Here is a 17,111-nt window from a genome sequence, read left to right as displayed (position 1 = left end):
GAAAGCCTGAACATCCCATGTGAATTCACTAAACACTTGATTGAGCAGGAATACTAACATTACCTTCTTAAAGCCCTTCAACATTACAGTTAGGATTACCAATGTCTGACAGCCAGTGGTGGAGCCAGTGGAGGGCAGGAAGGGGGATGGGGGTACGGGTGCAGGTGCGCTCATGATCCCCTCAAATCACTTTGAGATCAGCCAATTTTATATGTCAGGACTAAGCCAATGCCAACTGCAAATAATTTACTCAAAACTTTTAAATACCCAATCACACTCACATTGTGGTTTTGAGTCTGACACAAATGGCAATGCAGCATTTTGCCTAATCTGAATTTTGAACTCTTACTCAATCTTTAGACTTTAGCTCCATCCCTGCTGGCAGCAAGTTGGAAGTGTATAATTCTTAAGATTAATTCTTAAGCTTCACTTTGGTGGGAATTATAAATGTTCACCGAACCTCCTAGACTGAAATGCAGCCTAAATGTTTAAAATCACTTAAGGAATGAATCTTAAAGAAATAAGAGTACAAGAAGAGCAGGAAAAGACTATCTGGCATTTCAAGACCCACCCCGGGGTATATTTTCCTACCAGCACCATCACATGACCAACACTTGCTCCAAACTCTCCAGCATACCCTTTCAATGTGGGGACCAATCTGCTGAAAGTAAACAAATCAACAAATGTACCAAAAATAGGCCCACATCGGAATACTGGCAGCTTGAAAATATGCCCTCAAGTGGTCCAACCTCATGCACCAACTGCCCAAAATTGGTACCATTGCTCAAATCCTGGCACCTGCCATATGTACATGACACAACAGGCCACTCCCTAACTAGCAAGTGTCTCGGTAGCACTATTATCATTATTATACTGACTGAGGAAGGATACCAATTCACAAAGGATTGGTAAGCTTCTCCTCATGTAGCAAGGGCACAAGGGGGCCAGGTGTCAAGAGGTGCACTCCAAATCCTACAAAAAAACAAAAGATTCTGCACAAGCTCAAGACAGATGCTGACTGGATGTGCCTAGCTACTCCAGAATCCTGGTGCCCTCCAATTTCTTCTGGATCATTGCACTCTCCTCAGCTTCTACCACTGATGCCTGATAACACCAGATTATCGACCTCTCTGGCTTTAAACTGTTGGCTTGCATGGGCCATCCCTCTGGCCTGATTAACTAACAACCTGCAATTCCAACTAGTAGACAGCATCACATCACAGTAACCCTCAGGCATTAAATAAACCTAACCTCTGATTACTACATTAATATAGCATTACCACACTAACCCTGATTCTCTACTCTCAAGACAAACTGGATTCTTTGACATAAAAGCAAAATACTGCAGATGCTGGAAATCTGAAATAAAAACAAGAAATGCTGGAACTACTCAGCACGTCTGGCAGCATCTGTGGAGAGAGAAGCAGAGTTAACCTTTCAGGTCAGTGACCTTTTGACCACTAGATTGGTTACTTCCCCTGCTCTCTCCAAGCCCCCATTGTAACAGCTTCTTTGCTATGTCTAGCTCCCTGTTGCACACAATCCAAGGTCTCTCTTTATGCCCATTTGTGTACACATACTAGCTGCTGCTGTGGACTAGAGCTCTCCAGATTCCCCATTTCAGCAAACTTCTGGCCCTGATATTTCAGCCTCTTCCAGCTCCCCTACCCCTCAGCCTCAGCTTCCCATACCCTTTTTTTACCCCTCCCTTTCCAACAAAATGCTCTTCTACATTCCTCACCTTAATCAATGTTACCTTGCAGATGGCATCATCCTCTGTGACCATTCTAAGCATGTGTCCCTCCTAGACAAGTCAATGGTTTCACTCTGCTCCTCCTCATTTCACCACTCCCACTGTAGCACCCATTGCTGATTCTCCAGGAGCTTCCTTCCTGCTTTCCTGGGTCCATCCTGTCCAGGTCGTTTGCCATGGTCGTTTGTCATCCCTCTTCTCTCCAAAAGTGCTCTTCTTGATTCCATCAATAAATCATTATTCCCCTCTCTGTACCCTTGACAGTTACAACTGTTATCTGAACTCCCCAACTCACGCATCTCACAAGTACTCCCACAATTTAGACCAGCCCTGTATATGTGCTGTCAGGACCTAGAATGCAATCTATCAAATGCTTCCAGATCTTCACAGTTCCAGCCCCTTTCCCAAGAGCAGAATATAGCTGTTATATTAAAATACAGCATCTATTGGGTCTATAAGGATAAATAATAAAGAGCTCTACATCAATCTCTAAAATAATTTAATGAGATGCAATTAGTCCATAATTGGGAACCACCACAAAAGCAACCATTAACACACTACAAATGTTTTCCACTCCTTTGAGTGACCATGTTGGTTCCCCGGTCACCTCTTTCTAAAATTTTGATCTAAAATGTGTAACAAAATAGACATGCGTAGAACAGAAAATATTAGAAAACCTAGCAAAGATTTCACCATTCCATTTTCCCTACATAAAACAATTCTAATCATCACTGAGAGGCACCATTCCTCTCTATCCACCATCTCTCTTCCATAGAACAACTCATGGGATGGTCCCTACATAATTCCACTACTTCTTGTCCCAGTACAGCAAGCACATCTCCAGTGATGGTTTCACCTCTTGTCCTGCCCCCAAAACAGTCACTTTGGTTTCATCCAAAAGCATTTTTTTTCCTTAAAGAAATGTTGCCCCTCAAAACATTTACTGTAGACATCAGGACAGTTTCCAGAAGTATGCTGATCATATCCAGCTCTATTTCCCAGCACCTTCATCAATCACAAACCATCGCTGGATTTCTTCTTATCTGCTGCAATCTGACACACCAACTGTTTCCTGGGTTGAGGGTCATTAAGTACGTAGGGTGTGCTCCTGCAGGATCGCCACCATCAAGGTGGAGGTCAAACAGGGCTAAGGTCTAAACCAAGTTAATTTTGTGGACCTGAGATGAAGGAATGGTGTTCACCCTTCAACCTTCTCACAGCTTGTAAATGGGAGTTCAGGGCTTTCTACTGAAAATGCCCACCTTCCACTTCACCTATGGTGGCATAGTCTTCAGCCGATCCCACCCCTCCATTAAATCCCTCGGCATCCATTGCCTTTCATACTGGTTTTAAAAGCCTGCTGAAAACATATCAGGACCAAAATTCACAGCCCCTCAGTATACTTCTGCCGTAAATTTGACAAGAGTTTGACTGAAGAGCTGGAAATTAAGTCAGGATCTGAATATGCTCAGTATTAGGCTTCTGCGCCAATTTCTGTCGAGTCTTGTTTCAGGGTAGGGCCTCTGTCTACCCCAAACAAGGTCACGAATGTCAGTAGAGTTGCCAATACTTCAGGATTATCTTGGAGTCTCCAGGAATTAAAGATTAATCTCCAGGGCACTGCTGCAAGCAACCTGGGGGGGGGGGGGGGGGGGGGCGGGAAATCATAGGAACATTAAAATCTGTGTTTTCTTTTCATTTTCTTTCAACACTTTTGTTTATTGGTTATAAAAGTATTGGGGATAGGTTAAAAAAAAAGGCTGTTTGACTGAAAGAATTATCCAATCGAGTAACCAAGTCTGTTTATTTCCCAATTACAGCGGGAATATGGTGCCCTATGGGGATGGATGTGCCAAGTGGCCAATGGTGGGGACATAGCCAAGGCCGTTGAAGGTGGGATGCGATGAAACCTCCAGCAACATATCCAACCAGAGCTGGTAACCCTAAATGTCAGTAGGTGTGTCACTGGGGGAAGGGGGTTCATAGTCCACAAATTGCTTTTGTCTCTGGTAAATGAATACATTATCAGCTGGTGCACCCAGTGAAAGTAGGTATGCTTTGCTTTCAGCTGGCATATTTGGTGCCTAGCTAGGGCTCCAGGCCTGAGCTGTGGCCTGAGTCTCTGAAGATTTTAAACTTTTTAGAAGCCATTTTCCAGCCCCACTTAGCCAGCTAAGGTGGATCACTGAGGTCATGTTTCCTGGACAGGGCACCACCAGCCAATCCCCACAAACTCCCCACACCCCAGCCACCCCGATCAGAACAGGTAGCCGTCACCACATTTTACAGCATCCACTGACTAGTGGGTTCCAAAAATGTGGTCCCAGCGGCACAGGTGCCGCTAAAGGTTATTTAAGTGGGGGAACTTTCCCCCTTACCCTACATACTCAGCTGGGGTCAATGCTGGAGTTTCCTGTAGCCACATCCTGGCACTTTGAGAACCATCCTTTTAGCCCAGCTTTTGGTCAGCTCCCCTAACTCAATCATTAATGCTCATGATTTGTTTCCCCTCTGTGAAAACCTTTCAGACATTTTCAACATTGGAGGTTCCATATAGATTAAAGTTGTTGTATGTCTTAGGGTTTTGGTCATGTTTACATTCTGCCACTCAAATTTCACATTATGCAAAATGTGTTAGATTTCCATAACAAATGCACAAGAAAACCTACCTGCTTCTTGGACTGCTCATGAAACTGATCTTTTTTAAGTGATTGTGAACTATATCTTCAAGAATGTCTGTGTCCCCATGGATGATAACAGGGATTGCTGATGACCAAAATGCATAGTAACCTGCGTACAAATCAAAACATGTTCTGAAAAGAAAGCTTTAAAACATAGGGCTGAATTTTCTTCTCCCACTGCTGGGAGTGGTGGTGGGTAAAAAAAAGGCAGCCGCATTGTGCGCTGCCATGCCACTGTGATCTACAGCATGGCGGCTCAACAGAACATGCCAGTTGGGCCGCTCCCCGCACCCCCCCCTCACCGGCCAATCACATGGACAAGGCGGGCTCTGCGATGCTGGCAAAGGCATCAGCTACCTGTGTGCAGGCACTGGTGCAATTTTTAAAGGGCTGCCAGCCTGCAGCTACATTTAAATTTTTAAAGCCCTACCCCACCCAATGAACCGCAAAATGAACTATCACCCCTTCACCACCCCCAATAACACTAACATGTAATAATGTCCCTCTCCCCCCACCTCACCATAAACACTTACCTGGAAGAATTGACCTTCCCACCACCACCACCCCCCCCCCCCCCCCCACCAAACTGATCAAAGTACAGAGGTAACCCCTTCCCCCTTTTCCCTACACTGTTAATGCACATTTGACCCTGTACGTCTCCCTCACCCTGAAAACCATAAGTACCCCCCCCCCCCCCACACCTTCCCCACCTCGCTGCGCCAGCTTTCCCTGGATAGGAAACTGAAGGTGTATGAGTGCCGGCTTCCGCTCAGAAGATCCCGGGCAGCAGGTAAGATCGGCATGAGTTTTATTTAAATGTATTCAGGGACTTCATTAACATATGTAAAGCCAGGTCCTGTTGCCCAGCGGCGGGGGGTTGGGGGGGGAGGGGAAGCCCGCCACGGAATCTCGCCGCCGGGAAGATTGGTCCCAGCATTCCCAGTGTCAGACTCCGTGGCGGGCCACTAGCGGCACAATCTTCTGGCACCCCCCTGCCACAGATCCCGATGTCAGGACCTTAACAAAATCCAGCCCATAGAGTGTAGTGCATAATGAAATAATAGCGTGATGTTCCCTATATTTAATGCCATATTGAAGATAACTATAATTCAAGAAATTGTGTTGATATAATTTTTATCTTCGGAACACTATTTTCTGTTTGTCACTCAGGCATAATTTATTGACTGCAGAGTGCAGGTTTAATTTCAATCACCACTCAGAGTGAGAAAATGTAACCATATTTACCACAGGAAAATTCTACTAGGCTCCAAACAAAAATAAATCTCACCATCAGTACTTCTACTAACAACCAAATAGTAAATGCCTGGTAATGACCTCCTTTTGATATGACTGCAGTTTTAGCCTCCTTGAGATATAACCAGCAGTCCAATGGGTGACAATTGCAGACACAGAAAACATTTTTGAACACTAACGGAACTCACGTAGGACTCTTTGACCCTGGGGTTATTCTGTTGTAAGGGGAATGTTACTGGGTGAAAAGATAAGTGAAATATTACAATTTGGGCCTAACCCAAAACACTTTACCTGTGCTCATCACAACAGGCTGTTTCCATAGACAGGGCTGCATGTTTTATGAGTTGAAATGTATTCTTTACAATGCAGTAAACAGATTGTAGCATGCCTGAGAGCTAACAGTTATCCTTTTCACACTGGGCTATACTCCAAATAATATAGGATGCTTATCATATACTCCTGATCTCTCCAATTGTTGTAAAAAGCACCACATTGATAGATCATGTTAGCTCATGCTAAAATTGAATTAAAATTTAGAGAAGAACTAAATTTGTATTGAAGCCATTGATTTTACTGATACTTTAAACCACTTTCTGAGCTAACAAAACATTTTGAACATCTTTTTTCACCATTTTCATAAATGTCTTAAAAATGTGTAATGCAAGAGCTTCAAGTTTCAAGGAATTCTGCCTTACCGCAGTGACTAGGATATGTGGTTTAGAATGGTGAATTTAGGATCAACAGCAATCTCCAGGTCTTCCTGCCAAAAATAGCCTTTCATGTCACAGGTTGAGACAACAACTGTTTTCTGAACTGGATACTCACTGATTGCACAATCATAGACAATGGCTTTGTCTTTTTCCCATAGCACCAAATTTGCATTAAATGTCTAAGGAATTGATCAAACCAATTTTGGCCTGATAGGAATGTGCTTAGGCTGTTCTATGAATTAAGCACATTCCGATATGCCAAATATATTTTTTGCATTTACCTCATCCCTCTCTGTGGACACACAAAGGCAACAGAGATTCCTTCCAGGAAGCAGTTAATAGGATGCAGTTTACATTTGTCAATACAGGAATATAAAATGTCATGAGACAGATTTGTAGACTTACACTATCTGCAGTCTTCCAGGCTACAAGGACACAAAAAAACTTAACAAAAGGTCCAACAATGGCTTTCATTTAAAAAAAAATTCCAAAACCTTGACCTCATTGCAAATGCTACCTGGCACTTTTCAGTCCAAGGCTGCACGTTGCCCAGGTCTTGTTTTAGGCTGACTTGAGAAACTCCATTATCAGAAGAGAGAAACAAAAAATGCTGGAAATAGTCAGCAGGTCTGGCAGCACCTGTGGGGAAAGAAACAGAGTTAACGTTTCGGGTTGATGATCCTTTGTCTGAACTGTTCTGGTGAAGGGTCATTGACCTGAAATGTTAACTCTGTTTCTTTCTCCACAGATGCTGCCAGACCTGCCGAGTATTTCCAGCATTTCTGCTTCTGTCAGATTTCCAGTACCCGCAGTATTTTGCTCTTCATTACCAGTAGAGTTGTGAATAGTTGGGCCAAGAATACGATCCTGAGGAACTATGACAGCAATGTTCTGAGACTGCAATGACTGAGATCCATGATCTGTCATTCTTTTTGTCATGTATGATTCCAGCCACTGGAGGGATTTCCCCTTGACCTCAATTTTGCTAGGTGCCATTCTTGATTGAATGCTAACTTGATGTCAAGAACACTTAATCTTACATCTCCTTTGGCATTCAACTCTTTTGTCCATGTTCAGATCAAGGCTATAATAAGGTCTAGAGTGAATGATTCTGGCAGAAACCAAACTGAGCATCAGTGCAGCAGGTTGTTGATGACTCCTTTCATCTCTGATGATTGGTGGGGGATGTGTTGGCTGATAGGGTGACTGGATTAGATTTGTCCTGTTTTTCTCCAAGGATTACTAAATAATGACCCCAAGCATTTGAAAACCAGAAGGCAAAATTATGTGATTGTTACAGATATTTTTCAGAAGAAATTGTAGACAATTTAAACATTTCCCTTAATTTACAGGTATTTCATCATAAATAGTCTTTGACCTTGGAAATCATTTTGAAAATTATGCATTTCCTTCCGAGAACTAATACATATTCCAGACAAATGCACCAAGTCAAAGGTCCTATGTGAAAGAAAAACATTAATGCGTTTTATGACCAACTACATAAAAGTATGTCAGCTTACTCAGCAAGAACTTTCTGAACTTTTCACTTCGAATGCCATCAAATGCTGTATGGTTTTTCAGGTCCTTTGCTTGCACATCACAACCCCATTCAATTAAAAGCTGTTAAGTGGAACCATAAAAAAATCAATGTAATAAATAAAATGCAACTGAATATGCCCAGCATTGTACAGCATAGACAAATTACTTTTAGGCATGTTATAATGGCTTCATTATGTGCAAGAATAACAAATAATTAAGACTTCATGATATTCTAGCTGGAACATTTATAATAAAAATATAAGCATACTCGTACATCAGCTAAATCGGCAATTCTGTTTCTGAAGCTTTTTAATTGCAAGTTGAAATAAAACATTTTTAAAACTTTTATTAGTGGCTTTTGGAGCACTTTAAAAGATCATAACTTATTATTGGGCACAATGCTTAGGTTTTGGGATAACGATTTACAAAAGCATTGGCCTAAATATAAAATAATGGCATCACCAATGAGGTAGCAGGCAAAGGAAATTCAGGTGATGTGTTAGGGTTCTGTATACTTTTATCTTATAGTGTAATTTTGAGATATTTGTTTTTGGAAAGTCATTTCACTTGTATGAAATCAGGTGCAGTCATTCCATTCAAATTAATGACAAAACATGGAGCATGCAATGAGACCATTTCTGTAATTACTGTCTTTTTTTTCTCAGTGGTATTTTTAATTGCACTCTCTCAGAAAGGTCACACCGCGTTTATTTTTAGTCTGCAGATGATAATTAGTAATTAAAAATGTAATGGTTCTTTAGTTTATGCAAACTAGATCCCCATTTTAAACAAACTATGGTAGGTTTTATATCATTCTGAGCACATGTATATCCTCTGAACATGTCACTTGCAAGAGAAATATTTAAAAATCTCAGTTGACCCACATTTTTGGATGTTGACCTATTATGCTTCTTTCTTTAAAAAAAAACAGCAACTCACCCACGTCTCTAAAAGTCAACCTTAGCAGACAATGTAGGAATTATTGTCCTTCCTATATAGGTATATTGTCAACCATAAAGTTATGCATCTTGATAAGACAGATAATTATAATAAAATGTAAAAGCATATTATTGTACTGTAAGCAATAGCCACTAGGCATTTCACCCTTCAAGTGTCTCATTATGCTTAACCAAAACTTAGTATTATACCTATATGTTTATATTTTGTTTTTTAACATTGGCAGGATTTATTCTTGCCACTGCTGCATGTATTTTCAGAAGCATTGGTGCTTTTTATAATAGCAGATCTCACTTAAAATGATACAATGGGCTGAATTTTATTAGCATGCTGTGCCCCACGGCAGTGGACTTTGAACTTGGTGGCCTTCCAATACGGAAGTGCCACCGAAGAGCTCTCGCGATATTATGGGCGGGGCTCATTTAAATAGAGGGGGCGGAGTGGCTGCCCTCGATGACATAGAGGGGAAGGCCACGGCATCCCAGGCAATGGCATCCGGCACCACTGCGCAGGCACCAGCACCGTTTTTAAAGGGTTTCAAGCCCTTCACTTACATTTTTTTAAATGTTTAAGGTGGCAGGTTTTTAAATAGATTGCAACAAACTGTTATGCACAATTCAAGTCCCCTCTCCCACTCCCGCGATGAATAATCAGTGTATTATTTGTCCTACCCCACCCGCCAAAAACATTACAATAACAACTTTTCCTCCCCGAACTTTCTTTCCTTTAACCTTCAACCCCTTCCAACCATCCCCTCACCCAATCGCGTTCATTTATTCCGCTCCCCCCACCGCCCTGAAAATTTTATTCCTCCCTCCTCTCTCCCAGGTTCTCACCTTGGAACTCAGTATGGAGTTCCGAAGGCACACGAGCTGCATTCGGCTGTCGTAAAACCGGAATGGGACGGCCACTGCCTACAGGCAAGTTAATTTAAATTTCATTATTGTTGATTTGAATATTTAGATGAAGGCCCCACCACCAACTGGCGCGGGGGTGGGGCGCACCGAGGTTCCCTCGCGCTGGTAATATGCGGCAGGCCTTCTCGATATCGGGGTGCGAGGTGGGTCTCTACCTGTTGAATTTTACGGGCCCTCCCCCCCACCGCTGTGACCCACAGCATCACAAGGCTGGTAAAATTCAGCCCTATTTCTTTCAGTAGGGGTAAATCTAACATAAGAAATAGGAGCAGAAGTAGGCCATTCTACGCTTCGAGCCTGCTCAAATTATTTGACTTGAATGTTGATCAAATAGGGCACTTTCTTGGCTAACACGAATCAATAAAAGTAGTCATTAAATTTATAATATTTCAAACTGAGAATTATTTTTTTTCCTTATAAGCACCATTCTTTTGTCATATCTATTAACAGAACTATTTTGCACAGTTATAAAATATAACTCACCTGGCATATTTTACGATGCTGTCTCTCCGCTGCAAAGAAGAATGGAGTTAACCCATTGGCATTCCTTGCATGAAGAGACACTCCATTCTCCAACAGTTCCTGAGCTATATCCTGTCAGCCAAACATGACGTGCACATAAATCCACTGAACAATTAGTTTAAAAGTGGCAAACATTATCCCTCAAAACATTTAAACACAGAATAGAAATTGTTTTATTTTTGACTGAGTTTTCTCAGCAATCACAACAACAACAACTTATATTTATATAGTGCCTTTAACAAAATAAAACTTCCCAAGGCACTTCACAGGAGCATTATAAAACAAAATATGATATTGAGCCACATAAGGAGAAATTAAGTCAGATGACCAAAAACTTTGTCAAAGAGTTAGGTTTTATGGAGTGTCATAAAGGAGGAAATAAAGATAGAGAGGCAGAGAAGTGTAGGTAGGGTATTCCGGAGCTCAGGGCCAATGCACTGAAGGCATAGCCACCAGTGGTGAAGTGATTAAAATCGGGGTGCTCAAGAGGCCGGAAATGGATGAGTGCAGATATCTTGGAGGGTTATGGGACTGAAGAGATTACAGAGATGGGGAGGGGCAAGGCCGTGGAGGATTTGAAAACAAGTATGAGAATTTTAAAATCAAGGTGTCCCTTAAACGGGAGCCAATGGCTGGAATTTTATGCCGGGGCGGAAGCCTCTCCCACTGGCTTAAAAGTCAGAGGCGAGCCCACCTCTGCCAGGCCTGGGCACCATGCAGAGATTTTACATGGTCCAGGCCCTTAATTGGCCTCAGGTGGGACTTCAGGTAATTAGCGAGCTGGCAGTTCCTCAATCTCAGCAGCACCATCGGAGCGGTGGCCAATGCTGGGACTGCACCCAGCTTCAGGAGGATTGTGGACACCGGCGCTGAAAATGGTGAGTGGGGTTTCGGGCGTCGTCGATGACAATCGGCTGGGCCCCCGTGAGGTTGGTTGGGAGCAGGTGCACCAGCAGGGGTGGCAGGAACTACTGGGGGGGGCTTTCCGTGGGTCACAGGGTGTCCAATCAGGAGGGCACCCCACCGCCACCACCACCACCCACCCCCACCCCGGGCTTACAAGGTGGCTGCCAGGTATTATTGGGCAGCCTCCACACTCGACGAAGTGCCTGTCAGCCACTGGTAATATGCCAGCGGCAGCAGGAGGAGGCCCTTAAGTGGCAATTAATTGGCATGGGGAGGTGGGCCGTTTATTACTTCCCCTATTGTAAAATTTCAATTGTTAAGTGGGAATAGTCAAAAATAGCCAAATGCAGTCTCAGAAGTGTTTAACATTTATCATTCAGAAATGTCTATGTCAATAACTTGTTGCTCCCCACTCAAATTTTATTGGGATAAAAATGATAGTTTACAATACTTCAGGAAGGGTCATTCTGCCATGTGTCTCTCCCACGAGTATTTCTTTATGGCAGACTCTGTTGCATGTTCGTTTTAACAAGGATGTCCTTTTAAGAACTCAGTATTCTAATGAGCTAAGTACCAGGATGTAGTCATCTAATGAGAAGCCATAGTCACTCTGCAGAGCAACACCCTGGACAAAAGGTTCTGTAAATAGTTTGCTCTGCATTGTATGTACTAGGTTAGCTGTTAATAAACCTTCCAGAGATCTTCAAGGAACTGAAATCCACGCACCTCATTGTGCTGCTTAAGATAACACGAAGAAACTCGTGATCTGGTAGCAGCAGTGGTAAAAAAACAAGATATAAGCTTGAAGACCATGGCTAAAACAGCAAACAAGTGAAAAAACCTTAAAACAAGTACCTAAAAAGAGTGAAAGAAAGGTACATACCTTAGGCTGAGAAAGCGTGGCTGAAAAGCAAGTGATCGGTTGAGTCATTGTGTCGACAATCGAGAAATCCCAGTAAAAAATAAAGCCTATGAAGAGTTTTTTAAAAATTCATTTTCTAAAGCTCCATGTGAGCGAGAGTAAAAAACAGGGGAAAATCCTGAAAAGCAAACAAAGTCTGAAAATGAAAATAAGAGGGCGATCTTCATTAAACCAGTCAAGTGTGAAGAAGATAAATAAACTCTAGCAAAAAAAAAACAAAGGGGAAAACCCTGGAATTGCCTATCAAATAGCTGTGTAATTATACAAGTGAAGTGCTGAAAGAGAAAAAACAGAGAACACTGTAAAGCACCTGTTACACGCTGTCAAAGCAACTAGCCTGAAAAAAAATGTCTTAAAGGGGGAACAGCGCTGAGTTAAGAAAGCATGTTTTAAGGCACAAATAGAAAAGTCATAATAAGTACAGAGCTGAAGGACATACAGCGCTGAACAAAGTTAAACATTGATCAGAAAGCAAAAGAACAGCAGAAGGGTGGATATCAAATTTCCCAGCATGAACTGGAAGGTCATTGATATCCTATCTGAGTTTAAACTTTTGAAACAAAGAATGCAGTTATGCTTCTTAGACTAAGCTAAAGCGTGGCTACCCAACCCAGACACGACGAGACCCGAAGACATATGTCGGGTTCGGATTGGGTCAGGGCTCTCTTCCAAGTCCAGCATTCAGGCTCAGGTTGGGTCAGGCTGAATGTGGACAGTGCTGCCTTGCTCCAGGAAATAATCTTCAATTGAACATTCAGGTCAAGACGGGAAATGTGCAGTCCGGTCTCTGCACTCTGCAGTGAGCATCTCTATGACATCATCGCACTCATGCTGGAGCTTCCATGCACCCAAAAGTGATTCTACACTACAGTACACTATGGATGCTCGTTTGTGAAAGTTGGGGGGGGGGGGGGGATGTGGTGGGTATGCCGTTGGTTCCTGGTGACAAGATCAAGCTCAGATTCCCAACCCCATCTGCACGATTCTGCAGGAATGGCCTGCTGCCGGAACGGATGAACAGGATCACAACATTTGGACAAGGTAGAGCACAATAGCTTTATTACAGTAGTTGGGTTGGTTGGACGCAGAAAAAAATTAAAGGACTCGGGCCCGGGTTGGATGTGTTCGGGTCGGGCCCAGGTCGGGTTTCAACTTTATACCCGAGCAGGCTTTCAGACCAAGCGGTTGCAGAACCAGAGAAGTAGCCTGTGAAAATACTGACAGCATTTGGAAATGAGGGGTTACACAGAGTCAATACCTCTGGCTGATCTGAGGAGAACCATCAGCCTATGTTTGAGTGTCTCAAACAAGCATTATCAGCAGAAACCTGTACCCTGCAGTACTACAATCCAAGGAAGAAGATAATCCTGGAAGTCGACCCCTCACAGAAAGGGCTAGGAGCATGCATCCTGCAGGATGGCAAACCAATCACATTCGAATCCAAAGGTTTATCCTCAGCACAATCCAATTACTCAAACATAGAGCCTGAAACACTTACTCTGGTGTTTGAGATCACGAGGTTCCACACCTACCTGATTGGTAAGCAGCTCACTGTAGAAACTGACCACACACCACTGGAGATGATCTGGCACAAACCATTGACAAGCGCACCACCTCGACTACAGGGGTACTACTTCGACGTCTACTACAAACCAGGTACCAAAATCTTCACCTCAGATACGCTGAGCAGATTGACAAACCCAAGCAAGAATTAAGAAGTTCCACTGGACATCGAGGTGGAAGATATGCTCAAAATCGATGTATTGCATTTTGGTGAGCACAAATGTGACCAACTGCAATCAGAAACAGCAAATGACCAACAACTGAAGGCACTGCGGAGAGTCATCACAGAAGGATGGCCTGATATGATAAAAGAGGTGCCAGAAACCCTCAGCTGCTTTTAGCCTTGTAGAGATGAACTCGGTATCTCGAGAGGCGTCACCTTCAAGGAAAGACAAGTGATTGTGCCCAAAGCTCTCCAACAGGACATCTTGTCACAACTTCACCAAGGCCATATGGACGTAGAGCGAACAGGACAACTGGCACGAGACATTGTTTATTGGCCAGGGATCAACGGTGCCATCGAAAAGTTAGTGCGGATGGGTGAGGCATGCCAGAGGCACCAGCCACAGCAATGCAAAAAACCTCTACACCCTCTCAAGATTTCATCAATCCCTTGGTCTGAAATCGCCACTGATCTATTTATCGGGAATGAAGACGACTTTATCTTAGTTACCAATTATTTCTCCAAATTTCCATTGCCTTATTAGGGGAAGCGGTGTCGTAGTGGTATTGTCACTGGACTAGTAACCCAGAGACCCAGGGTATCGCTCTGGGGACATGGGTTCAAATCCCACCACAGCAGAAGGTGGAATTTGAATTCAATTAATAAATCTGGAATTAAAAGCTAGTCTAATGATGGCCATGAAACCATTGTCGATTGTTGTAAAAACCCATCTGGTTCACTAATGTCCTTTAGGGAAGGAAAACTGCTGTCCTTACCTGGTCTGGCCTACATGTGACTCAGCAATGTGGTTGACTCTTACATGCCCTCTGAAATGGCCCAGCAAGCCACTCAGTTGTATCTAACCGCAACAAAGTCAATAAAAAGGAATGAAACCGGACGGACCCCCTGGCATCGACCTAGGCACCGGAAACGACAATGGCAAACCCAGTCCTGTCGACCCTGCAAAGTCCTGCTTACTAACATCTGGGGGCTTGTGCCAAAGTTAGGAGAGCTGTCCCACAGACTAGTAAAGCAACAGCCTGACATAGTCATACCCACAGAATCATGCCTTACAGACAATGTCCCAGACACTGCCATCACCATCCCTGGGTATGTCCTGTCCCACCGGCAGGACAGACCCACCAGAGGTGGTGGTACAGTGGTATACAGTAGGGAGGGAATTGCCCTGGGAGTCCTCAACATCGACTCTGGACCCCATGAAGTCTCATGGCATCAGATCAAACATGGACAAGGAAACCTCCTGCTGATTACCACCTACTGCCCTCCCTCAGCTGATGAGTCAGTACTCCTCCATGTTGAACACCACTTGGAGGAAGCACTGAGTTGCAAGGGTACAGAATGTACTCTGGGTGGGGGACTTCAATGTCCATCACCAAGAGTGGCTCGGTAGCACCACTACTGACCGAGCTGGCCGAGTCCTAAAGGATATATCTGCTAGACTGGGTATGCAGCAGGTGGTGAGGGAACCAACAAGAGGGGAAAACATACTTGACCTAGTCCTCACCAATCTGCCTGCCGCAGATGCATCTGTCCCTGATAGTATTGGTAGGAGTGACCACCGCACAGTCCTTGTGGAGATGAAGTCCCACCTTCACATTGAGGATACCCTCTATCGTGTTGTGTGGCACTACCACCGTGCTAACTGGGATAGATTTCGAACAGATCTAGCAATGCAAAACCGGGCATCCATGAGACACTGTGGGCCATCAGCAGCAGCAGAATTGTACTCAACCACAATCTGTAACCTCATGGCCTGGCATATCCCCCACTCTACCATTACCATCAAGCCAGGAGACCAACCCTGGTTCAATGAAGAGTGCAGGAGGGCATGCCAGGAGCAGCACCAGGCAGACCTCAAAATGAGGTGTCAACCTGGTGAAGCTACAACACAGGACTACCTGTGTGCCAAACTGCGTAAGCAGCATGTGATAGACAGAGCTAAGCGATCACATAACCAACGGATCAGATCTAAGCTCTGCAGCCCTGTCACATCCAGCCATGAAAGGTGGTGGACAATTAAACAACTAACTGGAGAAGCTCCACAAATATCCCCATCCTCAATAATGGGGGAGCCCAGCACATCAGTGCGAAAGATAAGGCTGAAGCATTTGCAACAATCTTCAGCCAGAAGTGCCGAGATGATGATCCATCTTGGCCTCCTCCTGAAGTCCCCAGCATCACGGATGCCAGACTTCGGCCAATTCGATTCACGGCGCGTGATATCAAGAAACAACTGAAGGCACTGGATACTGCAAAAGCTATGGGCCCTGACAATATTCCAGCAGTAGTACTGAAGACCTGTGCTCCAGAACTTGCTGCGCCCCTAGCCAAGCTGTTCCAGTACAGCTACAACACTGGCATCTACCCTGCAATGTGGAAAATTGCCCAGGTATGTCCTGTACACAAAAAGCAGGACAAGTCCAACCCGGCCAATTACCGCCCCATCAGCCTACTCTCAGTCATCAGTAAAGTGATGGAAGGTGTCATCAACAGTGTCCTCAAGCGGCACTTACTTAGCAATAACCTGCTCAGTGACGCTCAGTTAGGGTTCCACCAGGGCCACTCAGCTCCTGACCTCATTACAGTCTTGGTTCAAACATGGACAAAAGAGCTGAACTCAAGAGGTGAGGTGAGAGTGACTGCCCTTGACATCAAGGCAGCATTTGACCGAGTATGGCATCAAGGAGCCTGAACAAAACTGAAGTCAATGGGAATCAGGGGGAAAACCTTTCGCTGGCTGGAGTCATACCTAGCACAAAGGAAGATGGTTGTGGTTGTTGAGGTCAATCATCTGAGCTCCAGGCCATCACTGCAGGAGTTCTTTAGGGTAGTGTCCTAGGCCCAACCATCTTCAGCTGCTTCATCAATGACCTTCCTTCAATCATAAGGTCAGAAGTGGGGATGCTCGCTTGATTGCACAATATTCAGCACCATTCGTGACTCCTCAGATACTGAAGCAGTCCACGTAGAAATGCAGCAAGACCTGGGCAATATCCAGGCTTGAGCTGATAAGTGGCAAGTAACACTCGTGCCACACAAGTGCCAGGCAATGACCATCTCCAACAAGAGAGAATCTAACCATCTCCCCTTGACATTCAACGGCATTACCATCACTGAATCCCCCACTATCAACATCCTAGGGGCTACCATTGACCAGAAACTGAACTGGAGTAGCCATATAAATACCGTGGCTACAAGAGCAG

General features: G+C 44.1%; 1 protein-coding gene across 2 annotated transcripts in view; it reads right to left on the bottom strand.

Annotated features, from left to right (window-relative positions):
* The window catches only part of LOC137379829 (putative ankyrin repeat protein RF_0381), a 214,984-nt gene that overhangs the window by 78,634 nt on the left and 119,239 nt on the right, over nucleotides 1-17,111 (bottom strand). For both annotated transcript variants that reach the window (XM_068051206.1, XM_068051209.1), the window contains exons 4-6: nucleotides 10,295-10,405; nucleotides 7,919-8,018; nucleotides 4,423-4,543 (exon numbers count right to left, since the gene is read on the bottom strand). In XM_068051206.1, the coding sequence (XP_067907307.1) occupies nucleotides 4,423-4,543; nucleotides 7,919-8,018; nucleotides 10,295-10,405 (332 nt within the window). The remainder of the gene's footprint in view (nucleotides 1-4,422; nucleotides 4,544-7,918; nucleotides 8,019-10,294; nucleotides 10,406-17,111) is intronic.

This window comes from Heterodontus francisci, chromosome 18 (assembly GCF_036365525.1).
Source record: "Heterodontus francisci isolate sHetFra1 chromosome 18, sHetFra1.hap1, whole genome shotgun sequence".
Classification (NCBI taxonomy): domain Eukaryota; kingdom Metazoa; phylum Chordata; class Chondrichthyes; order Heterodontiformes; family Heterodontidae; genus Heterodontus; species Heterodontus francisci.
The sequence above is the reverse complement of the archived record's forward strand: the minus strand, read 5'-3'. Positions and strand labels throughout refer to the sequence as shown.